Raw genomic sequence first — 13136 nt, forward strand, 5'->3', positions numbered from 1 at the left:
TACTAAGTACTTACTAAGTGGGAAAGTACCTACTAAGGTTTAACCAGACGTGAGAGTACTTAGTAGGTACTTTCCCACTAAAGTAGGTACTTTCCTACTAAAGTAAAAGTACTTAGTAGGTACCATAGTGGGGAAGTACCTGCTTCCTCTGAAATTTGCCTGCAGATTTGATCTGACAGGTAGTACACTAGTGAACAGACATTAGTTTTCATTTTTTCTATGTGATTCTGTTAGGGTTTGTCTTACCCATGTCTTGTTTCTAGTACTCATGTGGTGGGTAGAGAGGGAATTGTAATGTAGTCATCTCTGAGCGTTTGTTAGCATCGGGCCAGCATCTAGGCCACTCTGTAATGTTTTTTTGCACAGACCTCAGTGGGGTCAGTTTTATAATATCTGCTAAAAATATTTATAATGCTATTGCTTAAATGCAGTTCTGAGTGCATATATCAAGGCTAGATCTTTGTAATCGACCATTTGAGTGATGTTCGTAGCTCCTCACTGACCTGGGGGTCTCATCTAAGATGTCTAAAACATCGACTGAGCCCCCTTGGTTCTAAGTGGGGTAACAAGTTGTTTAGACTGTCTGGGCTGAACTAGTTTTGAATTCTGTGTTACTCAGGGGTGTCTCTGGACCTCAAGGAACCTGGGTATGAGTTGGATTTTCCTGGGCCTCCCCGCAGTTAGTATTGTAAAGAAGAGGAAGGGTAGTGGGACTGTGCTGAGGTGGTTTAGTTGGCTGGGCCCTCCTTCACCCAGGATGTGGCTCTCTTCTTGTTCTCTCAGACAAAGAATTCACTGTTCGGCTGGAAACAGAGAAGCGGCTGCACACAGTGGGTGAGCCGGTGGAGTTCAGATGCATCCTGGAGGCTCAGAATGTTCCCGACCGCTACTTTGCTGTCTCCTGGGCCTTCAACAGCTCGCTCATTGCCACCATGGGCCCTAACGCCGTGCCTGCCCTCAACAGCGAATTTGCCCACCGGGAGGCCAGGGGACAGCTGAAGGTGGCCAAAGAGAGTGACAGCGTCTTTGTGCTGAAGATCTACCACCTCCGCCAGGAAGACAGCGGGAAATACAACTGCCGGGTGACTGAGCGAGAGAAAACCGTGACCGGGGAATTCATTGACAAGGAGAGCAAGCGTCCCAAGAACATCCCCATCATAGTCCTCCCCCTCAGTAAGTAGAGAGACGTGCTGCTTTCATCTCCTGTGGTTCAGCATCACTTAGGGGAGGTAGGGGGACGAAGAACGGCGTGGTGAGGGTGAGGGGAGGGCAGGTGGAACCCTCGAGGTTAATGCAAGGCTGGGAGAAGAACCACTGGGCCTGTCTTCCCTGTGGAGCCCACCTGCCTACAGGTAGCAGGCTCCCCATAGCAGAGGATCAGGATCAGGGGCATGTTGGCAGGCCGGGGCTGGGCATAGGCCTATCCGAGTGCTAGCAGCCCCGAGCATATGCAAGCAGTGCCAGCTCAGCTTGGAGGGAAACCAGGAATCCCAGAAGGGTGTTTGCTCCTGTGTGGAAATCCAGTCCCAGAAGAAGTGGGTAGATGCCTGCCTTGAAGTCTTACTTAAGGAGAGTTGGTCTTTTATGGGAGGATTTTAAATCATAAAGTGCATTATTAAGGATTTGCCATCTGGGTTTTTCAGGTGTAAAGTCTGGCATTTCCCTAAGTGGCTCTTCCTGTTGAAATTGCGTTTCTAAGTCAGTGAATGGGACCTCTCACGTCTTCCTGGAACATAGCCTTTTAAGCTTAGCTGATTCCTGAGGCTGCCTCAGTGGGCTCCTGGCCTCCATGTAGGCTGGCGTTGTGTGGGTGGGTAGTAGCCATTGCTACGGATTCCAGAAACTACCAGTGTTTGCTCGTGCTGTGTTTAAACATTCGTAGTATCAAGATACTCTTCTTAATCCCGTTCTCTCATACTTCTGTTTTTAGTAAAGAGAATAAAAACTTAACAATGCTCGGATTTTAAACAAGTGGTTAAGTTTTGAGACTAACCTTTAACCTTTTCTCAGCTGCTCAAACTATTCTTTCTCTGAGCCTTGTAATAATTTCCTTTACATTTTTATTTATATGTTTCAATATTTAAAATGTTTCTCTTCAAGCGCGAAGTAAAAAGTAGCCACAGGGGGCCTGTCGTCCTCTTCCCACTCCTTTCTTCTTTTCTCATCAACTGGATTATTTTCTTTTACCCTTATTGTTAATTTTGCTAAAACCAGACACACCCCTAATTATCTTGAAATTCTTTTGTTTCTTAGCCTTTCCCTGCAATGCCTAGCATGGTGCTTTGCATAGAGTAGGTGCTTGCTGAATACTGTACAACTGAAATGATTGAATTGAATGCCTACTCTCTTTAGTATTTTCCTGTCAGTCTGTGCTTGCCTTAACCACGGACTCTCTACTTTTAAATCTGCAACTAATTCCTCATTGTTTTCTAAGGATCAAGTGAAGGGCAGCCACGCTGTTTACTTCCTATGATTTTTGTGCTAAGATTTCCCCCAACCCCTTCCAAGAACTTGTTTGATGATCTGTGGCCTGCTATATTGCTTTTCCAGCAGATAACTGGGTAGTTAAAGTCCCCCAGCACCACCAGATCCTGTCCCAAGGCCACTTGGGTAAGTCTACCAAAGAACAACAATCACATCGGGAACGGTGATAATGCCTTGGATTTTAATGGCGCTTCTCCTCCTAAGAGACCAAAGTGCTTCTGCGTATATCATCTCCTTCTCTGCTTCCACCTCTCAAATCCTTGTAGAGGCCAGTATGATAGCCATCTAATGAATGAAGAAGTCAGAGCACCACTCAGGAAGTGACAGAGCTGATTGTTCAGTGAGTGGTTGAGCTTGTATTGCACTAGGAAATACCTGCTTCTAACTCCAAACCCACCGCCCTGTGCTGAGCCGGTGCTACGCTGTCGGCCTCCTGATTTGAAATTTCATTTGTGAACATGTACTCAGATTCTCATCAGTTCTGTCCTAGTTTTCACTTAATCCAGAGAGTTTAAAATTGTCAGCTGCCTTTTCTCAGGCCTGGAAACCCTTGTAAATAGTCTTAGTGGGCAGGGAGGCACCAGGTCTGTAGTTCTTTGGTTGCCTTTGCCTCAGCTGCTGTAATAAAATAGCTTTTCTTCTTGTAGCCCCACATTCTAACAGTGTGGGTTTTCCAGGCTTGCTGAAGCAACAGAGCACCACACAGTAGCCCTTACAGTAAATGAGCCAGGACTTGCCTAAGTGTCCACGGGGATGACAGTAGGGGACGGGAGTGATGTCCTTCAAGTCATTCTTCTGCTTAAGGCAAGCGAAAGGATTTTCTCCCCCTATGCTGAAGTTGCCCTTTTAATCCCTTATTTTGAATTGGTAAAAGTGGGGATGAGTCTTTAAAGAGGAATATTGTTGTTATTAATGATGATGAAAAATAATTACCTCCGCTAAACCTCTCAGTGTCACGCCCTAAGAAGTAGGCACTATTAGTATCTCCATTTTGCACATGAGAAAAATGGAGCTTTGGTAGGTTAAGGAAGAACCACAGAATTACAGAGTTAGGAAGTCTCCAAATCAATCCTCTTAACCACTAGTGCTATAGATGGTGACCATTCAGGAGCCTGAGCGTCTCTGTGAAGCGTCCTGGTATGAATCCTGGAGGAGGTTGCCCTCCTGGGAAAATTGCTATTCCCTGCCTCATCCAGACCTTTTATTTTTCACATAAAACAAGCAAATCCACAACGGGTAGCAGGCGTCCTCACTATAATAAGAGCTGCATGCTGAGGCTCAGTGCTTGTCTTTGTTTCTGCCTGTTGGGGAAATAAAGGAGAGAAAAGATTTGATTCAAATGCATTGTTATGTGTATGTGTGTGTTTTCTCTTGGTAATTGGGTATGCCTCTTAAAATCTGGGATTCGGTTTAATTAATCGGTTTAAAATTATTGCATGTATTTCATGTGGGTGGTGCGTGCCCAAAAATTGGAGCCAAATTAGTAGCTTTGTGTTCTTTAATACTTATGAACCTTCTGAACTCAATGTAGATAATTATATAAAATACTATATGCATAATTAAGATGTATTAGGCTATCTGTGAGGTTTATAAAAACCAAGAGTTATATGAAATAGTAAAATGAATCACGATCATGATGATCAGTTTTTGAAAACCTACTGTGTGTTAGGTGAATCTATATGCGTCATCTCATACTTTTTAATATTTAAATAATTCTACAATTAAAGGTAGCTCTCTACCTGTCTTACAGAAAAAGAGGTGGAGGCATGTCGAGTTTAAATAATTCAACTGAGTGAATTCAGATAGCTAAGTGAGCAGCAGAGGTTAGATGAGGCAGGGAAGGCAGTGAAATCCTTATCCCAAACTTTGATTGGCAGAATGTTTCTAGACACACAGCAGAGGAGCCCCAGGGCTGACTGGACAGGCGGGAGAGTGGTGGTGATGAGCTGCTGGCTTTGGTTCATTCCTCTGTGTTAATGAAAGAATGAAAGCCCGCTCCTCACGCACTCTGCGAAATCAGACCATCTGTGCTCCGTTATTACCCACACTTAAGCACACGTAATCGTCCAAGTATTTCCTGTTGGGTTTTTTTTTTTTTTTTTTTCTATTTCCTAAATTGCCCTGAAGGACTCAAATGGCACATTATGGATGTTCAGCCTTTATTTGATTGCTGTAGTACCGGATGGTAGGAAGAGTGAAGTGAAGCAGGATTTTGGAGTTACTCGTCTTGCTGAAAATTCAACTTGAAACACCCTGAACTCCAGCTGAATAGATTGTCCAGTAAATTGTTTTATGCGCTAAACATCATGCCACCATATTGTATTTCTTAGGTTCTTATTCAGTCTCAGGTCTTAGAACCTCATTATCCCAGTCCTCTGCACACAGCAAAGAACATCCTAGATTATCAGATCTAAAATCACAGGGAGCAATGCCCAGAACCAGCCAGGGCTTGCAGCACCAAGTGTCAGAGTGTTTTTACCCTCTGAGGCTCACCGTACCTGAATAGGATTCCATTTGCACCTCTCCTCCTGTTTCCTCTGTGGGGAGGGCACCGTAGAGACCATAAAGCCTCCAGTGTGTTTCTCTCTCCCTCTTCCCAGAGAGCAGCATCTCCGTGGAGGTGGCCAGCAATGCCAGCGTCATCCTTGAGGGCGAGGACCTGCACTTCTCCTGCAGCGTCCGCACGGCAGGCAGGCCGCAGGGTCGCTTCTCTGTCATCTGGCAGCTTGTGGACAGGCAGAACCGCCGTAGCAATATCATGTGGCTAGACCGGGATGGCACCATGCAGCCAGGCTCGTCTTACTGGGAGCGCAGCAGCTTTGGGGGCGTCCAGATGGAGCAGGTGCAGCCCAACTCATTCAGCCTGGGCATCTTCAACAGCAGGAAGGAGGACGAGGGCCAGTACGAATGTCACGTGACTGAATGGGTGCGGGCAGTGGACGGCGAGTGGCAGATTGTCGGGGAGCGGCGGGCCAGCACTCTCATCTCCATCACAGCGCTCGGTGAGTGAGCGGTGGGACCGGCAGTGGGACTGCCATGGAGACTGCTTCGATGTCAGACACCCTATCCTGACTTCTATCAGTCAGAGTTCTAGCAGGACACTGTGGCCAGTCTTTCACATAGCAAGTTTAAAGTACTTTCCTTTATGTCTATTTTGTTTCTTAGAAGGGTTTAATTAATTAAGGTGGTGCCAGCAGGGTTGAAGGGACCCACAGTGGATGATGGGGCTCCTGGGGGATAGCAATAGCTGAGAGCTGTGACAACTCCTAGTCTGGCTGGCAGGGAGTGGTATTATCAGAATTCTGTCCAGGTTAGTGACTGAAGTGGTGGCCGCAGGTGGAGGAACGTGGCCACTGCCAGCCTGGCCTTGAAGAGAGAGAGCAGAGCGCTGGAGCACTGTGTGACATGTCTCTCCTGCCCTGCTGCGCAGGGGCCAGCCTTCCTGAAAGTGAGCAAAGAAGGGTACAAAATCACCTATTGTCATTTATTTAGCATTTACTGTGTTCCTGGCTGAGCCTTAACACTAAAGCTTAGTTGTCCCATTGAATCTTCACCTAGCCAAGTGACAGACACTTTCATTTTATGAGGAAACTGAGGAGACACATTGAATACTTTGCCTAAGGCTATAAGTTTTTATCTACTCCCGATGGGGCCCCTACCTAACAAAGCTATTTCCTCATTAGCATAAAATGAAAAGATACCTTGACATTTGCTAAAACCAAAGATTAGATTTGCTTCTCACAGGGTAGTTAAAGAGGCTTCTATCAACATTTATCTGCCTGATATAATCAGTATATTAAATTTCAAGCCACCAGTCTGTGACTTTGCTGGGAAAGAAACTTGTGCTGTCAGGTCTTCCTGTTTATCAGGGGACATCGGTTGTCCTCAGCAACTTTGTGTCCTGCTTGCTGGGACTGTGTCACCCACCACCCTTTTTTGCAGGTAGGGATGATGGTGCTTTTGGATACTCCCAGTAAAGATGGCAGTCCCAAGTGGTTTATGTCCCTAACAGAGTCCTCCATTTTCTTACTCTTCTGAAATTAGATTTATATTTGTTTTCTAAAGCTTAATCCTAGTGATTGACCTGCTTTTTGCAGTAATCATACAGCTCAGATTTCTGTCTTAGAAACTTCCTCCAGTGATTGAGTTTCCTGATCAGCTCAGTCCCTGTGTCCATATTCAGCACTTGTGTGGAGCCAATGAGATGGAATGTGAGGGGCAACTTTTGGATGTCTAGTACTGGTAGTTTTTTGTTTTGTTTTGTTTTTACCATCCTGGAAGGTTAGGAATATCGAGGAGTGATTAGAATTAGTGAGGATTGTTTCTAGAACTAATTTGTGGTTTCACATTCTCCCGAGTTTTTTTATACTCACCATATGTCTGGTAGTTCTCACAGCCAAAGGCACTGAGGGGCTCTGCCCTGGGATCCTGGGGCCAATACTGTTCATCTGATCTCTACCACCGAGATACCTCTGACTACAGCCATACTCAGGCGGCCTAAAGGACTGAACAAGGAAGAATGGGAGGGCGTTCTAAACTAAGGTTGTCTTTTCAGTCTAAAGTTAGCAATGACACACATGAATTTTCTTATCAGTATAATTAGATGTGGGTCCCAAATGCACAATGGGCCATTGTGACTGTTCAGTTAGAGCAGCCCGGGTGCTCTGTGACCATGACATGTACCCATCTCAGGCCCAGACGGAGTCATTTGCTTGGAGAAGCTCTCTCTGCTTCAGGTGTGAGGCCAGGAGCACTGGTGTTGTGGGTCCTGTCCCTGAGCTTCTATCCTATACCCTCTCATGCCACACCTCCTACACGTGGGTGCGGTGACCGTCATAGCTACTTCATGTTTAAAGATGGGCCTCCGTATCGTAAACTTTTTTTAAAGGGTATATAGAGATAGCTTATGAAATCCAAAGTGAAGGTTCAGAGTTTTCAGCAAATTGAACCTACTATTTGCCAACTTAACTTCCCCATGGAAAGCCAAAAGATTCAGCCTATGGCCAGTCTTTCACAAACAGAGTTTAAAGTACTTTGCTTTATTACTATTTTATTTTATTTTTGAGAAGGATTCTTGCTCTGTCACCAGGCTAGAGTGCATTGGCGCGATCTCGGCTCACTGCAACCTCCGCCACCTGGGTTCAAGCGATTCTCCTGCCTCAGCCTCCCAGGTAGCTGGGACTACAGGCATGCGCCACCATGCCCAGCTAATTTTTGTATTTTTAGTAGAGACCAGGTTTCACCATGTTGGCCAGTATAGTCTCCATCTCTTGACCTCGTGATCCACCATGCCCAGCCCTCTATTTTATTTTTTAACAAAATACATATTTAACAAAATAGAGTATATCTCATGTGCTGGGTACTATTTGAAGCATTTTACAAACACTGATTTATTTAATCTTCACAGGGACCCATTTTACAGATGGGAAAACAGAGGCAGAGAGAAGTTAAGTAACTTGTTTAATGTCACTCAGCTAGGAAGTATCAAAGTCTTGGCTGCTCACTCCAGAGTCTGGACCTTTAACCACTGTGCTACGCTTTCCATGGGTCAAGCAACCTAAAAAGGCCCCTGGAATCACTTATAGGTGGATTTGGAGGCTAACTCTGTCATTGACTTACTAGATGCTTGATATTGGGCAATTTATCTAACCACTCTCTGCATCAGTTTCTCCATCTGTAGGAAGAGATGATAAGCCTGCCTGTTCTACAGGGTTGTCTTGGGGATTCGGTGAGGCGTGATGAGAGCAAACAGCTGGCACCATGCTTGCACCTAGACAAGGCTCAATAAATCCTGGCTGCTGTTAGTTTTGGGATTCTGATCAATGTATGAATATTAAATAGTATTTCCAGGCTGAAGGAACTCTGAGGTACTCACCTTGAGGAGTCTGTATTAGGGCTCAGCAGTGCTGCCCATCCAGTAAGGAGTATTGAGAGACTGCAGCCACTGAGAATGCAGAACTCTGCATTTAAGACAATTGTCCCCACTCCACTGGAGGTCCCCACCTGCTCTGCCCTCGGATTTCATGAGGGACGTGGGAAAGGGACTGGAGGTCTACTCCATCTGCTTCCCCTCTTGGCACCAGTGCATTAGGGGACCAGGGAAAGAGGGGTTGGGGCTGTGTGGTTGCGTTTACCTCCTGTGCAATGTAGGAAACTGGCTTTGGGCCTTTCTTTTCCTGTTTTCTCGTGGAATGTCAAGATTTCTAGGAGCGACCCTGCCTCCATGCAATCAGTCCCAGAGAGGACTGTGGTGTCTCATTTCAGGGGCGGAGCAAATCCACGGAGGGGGGATCTCATTGGGAAGGGTTGGGCTAGTGCTGCTCAGGAGGAATTGGTGGGCCTCTCTGTGGAGTCTTGTCAACTGCTGGACGGGGCCTCAGCATGGTACTAAAGGCAACACTGGCCTGAGCGCTCAAAAGGGGCCCCGAGAGCTTCTGCTCCATGCCGCTTGCTTTGCCAGCTGCCCATCGCTGATGTCATCCTGCCCAGAGAAAGCCACGCGCCTCCTCTGGTTGAATCTCTCTGCTCTCTCTCCAGAAATGGGCTTTGCAGTCACAGCCATCTCTCGGACACCGGGGGTGACCTACAGCGACTCCTTTGACTTACAGTGCATCATCAAACCCCACTATCCTGCCCGGGTGCCCGTGTCGGTGACGTGGCGGTTCCAGCCGGTGGGCACGGTGGAGTTCCATGACTTGGTGACCTTCACCCGGGATGGAGGGGTCCAGTGGGGGGACAGGTCCTCCAGCTTCCGAACCCGAACTGCCATCGAGAAGGCCGAGTTCAGCAACAACGTCCGCCTGAGCATCAGTCGAGCCAGTGACACGGAAGCAGGCAAGTACCAGTGTGTGGCGGAGCTGTGGCGGAAGAACTACAACAACACCTGGACACGGCTGGCGGAGAGGGCCTCCAACCTGCTGGAGATCAGGGTGCTGCAGCCAGGTGAGTGCCGCCGACCGGCGGGCCGTGTGCTCGCGCCGTCTCAGGAGGCGTGCAAGGTGTGCGTGGGGCCCTTCCCGTCACTTCCCCCTTTCCCAGCTCTTCGCTTACGGACGTTGCAAATCGATCGGAGGTTTTAGGAATCGTGCAGTGGACCCTTGCATTCCCTTTCCTCGATAGCCGGTTGTTGTCTTACCGCACTCGTTTTCTTCCTCTGTGTGTTTTTGTTGTTGTTTTTGAGCCACTGAAGGGAAAGCTGTGGACATCGGGACACTTCCTCCTAAGTGCTTCAGCATGTGACTCCTAAGAACCTGCCCCCGCCCCGCCCCCGGCACCATGAACACTCCTAGAATTTTACGTGATTGTGGTCCTATCACCCGCATTTCCCCAGTTGTCCCAGTCATGTCCTTTAGAGTTTTTTCTCTTCCAAATCAGGATCCACTCAGGGATCACACATCACATTTGTTGTCCTGCCTCTTTAGACTCCTTTAATCTAGAACAGTTCCCTAACCTGTGTGTGTGTGAAGACATGGACATTTGTGAAATGCACAGGCCGGCTGTTTTAAAGAAAGCCCTTCTCTTTTCTCCACCTCACCTCCCGTAATCCTCGTACGATGATGTGGAAGTGGTATCACGGTCCCCTGTGCACAGACAAACAAGTTCTGAAGAAAGAGGGAGGGTAATGGGCCCTCACTGAGTATCTTCTTTGCGCTAGGCGCTGAAGTCAGTGACTTTATTAGAATTGCACACAACCCCAGGAAATACTTAACTGGCCAGCCTAAGGTCATGTACCCAGTGAACGGTGGAGCCAGGATTTGAACGCTGGTTGTCTTTCGCCCACAGTGTTGCCTGCACCCAGGCTCCGTCCAGTTGTATGGGGCTTGAATTCACGCTCCTTCCTCTATGGAGGCTGAGTCTCTCTCAAAGTGGATCATAAGGATGCATTAATTTGGGGAGCATTAGTCAGTGGGGCTTTCTGCAAACACCTTCATCCGGCTCTTCTGCTGACAGGTGGGAGCAGTTAAGTAATGCAGCTCTTATGGTTTTCCTTATCTGTCCTTGACTCCTGCCAGGTTAGAAGCTGGTGGAGGGTGGAGCCCAGGCGGTAGGCTCCTGTGCTCCTTCCCTCATCCAGCCCATGCCTCGGCCAGAACAGGCACCTGTGCAGGAAAGGGCGAGGTTTTGACTTTGCAAAGATGGCTTGGACGCCTTGCCAAAGGATGTTTCTGCCCGCTGACAGCCACGGTTAGTGCCGGACCCAGTCTGCTAGACTACTGTAGGCGGCCACAGTGTTGTTTTCAGCAGTGTGAGGTTAAATAACGGTAAACCGTGAGTTTCTCCTTCACCCCTCCTCACCCTAACAGAGTTCTGTTCTGTACCAGATTTGGAACAAGTGAATTGTATATGTGATGAGACTGTTCCTCTGGCCGGTGAGAGCCTCTGCTTGGACCGACAAGATGCTTGGGGAAGAGGCTGTTTTGCTTAAGTGGATTTTCAGGTTAATGGAAGGTTAAGCAGAGACCCCATTTCATGTGACCCCTTGTTGTGGAAAATGTCGAGGTACCCACTTGTCTGCATTATTGAGTGGGACATTAGGATTGTGATTGCACCTTTTTCTGGTTCCTTCTGGCCCTCAAGGTCAGTTTTCTGAGCAGCAGTGCCTGTCACGTGGTTCTGCAGCTGTCGAAGGTAGAGGAGGTGCTGACCCCAAGGCGTTGTCTGACATTGCCTTTTTGAATAAATCCCTAGTATCTGCCTGTTTCTGGTACTACTTGGAATCTGAAACTAGAGTGCCTAAGGGAAGAATACAGAATTAGTTCACTGAAGGTTCTAATTATTTGGATTAATTTATGATGTTACTAAAGGCAGACAAGCAACAAAATGTTTGAAGTCCCTCTTAGATGTCAGGTTTGTGCTTAGTGCTTTACTCATGTTTTCTTTTTAAATTTATCCAGCAACCTAATAATGTAGGCGTTTGTATCCCTCTTTTGCTCATGAGGAAACCAAGGCTCAAAGCGCCTGGAAACCTTGATGGAGGCAAGCCGGCAGGGGAAGCGGCGAAACTGAGGTTCGAACTGAGGTCGGAGCCCAGGTCTCTCTGGCCTCCGTAGAGCAAACATTTTCACATTTTCCTTTATGTCATAATTGCCTCCCGGGTAGATAAAGTAGCTGGAGGGTTGGGAGACCCCGGATCTGCTCTGAGGACGTCTTTGTGTCTCCTGTGTTTGAGTTGGTTTCTGTTGTGTTTTCACTGTAAGGTGGGAATTAACAGTGGCTGGCATGGGAGACTGATGAGTATCACTGCACTAGGGCCGTTATGAGGCCTCTACTTAAAGGTGCACGGTAATGTACTTTTACGGCCCTCTGGAGGCTAGGAAGAGCAAAGGTGGGCGCCTGAGGCCGTGCGGGACTCCCAGAGGGCGGCTGAGGCACCAGGAGAGTGCATCCCCTGAAGCGTTACTGTCTCTCCTCTATTAAATATTTATGCATTTAGCACTTCATATTTTCTAGAGAGCTTCCTATGAGTTTTTACTCTTTTTCCTGTATACTTTGGTTCTGGTGTATTCATTTCGGAGAAATAGAAGTAGAAAAATACATGAGAGCTGACTGTGTGCTGAAGACTGTTGGACACGTGGTGTATATTATCTCACTTAATCTTCACTGCAACCCTGGGAGGAACACACTGCTTTCCCATTTTGTAAGTGAAGTAACAGAGGCTCAGAGAGGTTCTCACTTGCTCAAATTAAATACCTACTGAGTGGGGAAGTTGGGATTTGAATCCAGGTGTGCCATGTTAAAAAGCAATTGGGGTAGGGAGACTTTGACCTTTTTAAAGGCTGTGTAATCAGAGATGACTCCTTCTGCATTCAGAGTTAATGGTGTCCTTTACAGAAGGGTTTTCTCCTTGCAGACATGACGTGCAGGAGTCACTAGTGTTAGTGGTCGTAACAACAGTAGAGCTCATATTCACTGAGCATTTCTTGCAAACCATTCTGAATGCTTTACACGCAGTGACTCAGTTCCTCCTTCCTTCATCCACACAGCGCTGTGAGGGGGACTCTTTCACTCAGCTTCACAGGTGAGGACTCTTCAGTGTGCCGCAGCAAATGGCCGAGCCCGGATTCAAGTCAGACAGGCAGTCTGGCTCCAGAGTCCAGGCTCCTAATTTTATTACTGTGTTCTAGACAAGGGTTTTTCTTCTCTGGAATCCTCTTTGGTACCGGGTACTTGTATTTAACGTTTCCTGTCTCTGGTTAACCACGCCTGATTTCCTAACCCCCTTTAGCATATCCTTAAATTTGTCTTTTTGGAAGTTGGGGTCGTAAGACACTTGTAGAGTTCTCAAGACACGGTTTGCTGAAGGTGCCGAAGGTTAACCTTGCGCCCCTTTTAACTCCTGATTCTTCCAGCTTCTGCCACAAGGTGGCTCCAAGACTCAGGGATACCAGAGGCTCAAAACCAGCGCTGTGCTCTCTCCTTTTGCTCTCACTGCATACCTGCCCCTCAAAACATAGATTCTTAGCCCTGCTCTGGCATCTTCCATAGAAATGTCCCCTGCCACCCACGTTTTAAAGAATATTGTGTTGAATATTCTTATTCCATCAGAATCAAATAGGAATCCGGGGACTGTTGACTCACTCATACTGGTCCATTTGCCATCAGCCTTCCGCTGCTGTGATATCATTTATCTCAGCAAGGTTCTTTGTAGTCTG

The 13136-nt window shown here is 47.2% G+C and overlaps 1 protein-coding gene across 5 annotated transcripts in view; it reads left to right on the forward strand.

The window, feature by feature from the left end:
• Positions 1 to 13136, forward strand: part of IGSF3 (immunoglobulin superfamily member 3) — a 94432-nt gene that overhangs the window by 58911 nt on the left and 22385 nt on the right. For 3 of the 5 annotated variants that reach the window (XM_039460847.2, XM_074381208.1, XM_074381209.1), the window contains exons 5-8: positions 784 to 1173; positions 2551 to 2610; positions 5085 to 5486; positions 9022 to 9426. In XM_039460847.2, coding sequence (XP_039316781.2) covers positions 784 to 1173; positions 2551 to 2610; positions 5085 to 5486; positions 9022 to 9426 — 1257 coding nt within the window. The remainder of the gene's footprint in view (positions 1 to 783; positions 1174 to 2550; positions 2611 to 5084; positions 5487 to 9021; positions 9427 to 13136) is intronic. The other 2 variants (XM_039460848.2, XM_039460849.2) reach the window with 2 other exon arrangements.

Source organism: Saimiri boliviensis, chromosome 11 (genome assembly GCF_048565385.1).
Source record: "Saimiri boliviensis isolate mSaiBol1 chromosome 11, mSaiBol1.pri, whole genome shotgun sequence".
Taxonomy (NCBI): domain Eukaryota; kingdom Metazoa; phylum Chordata; class Mammalia; order Primates; family Cebidae; genus Saimiri; species Saimiri boliviensis.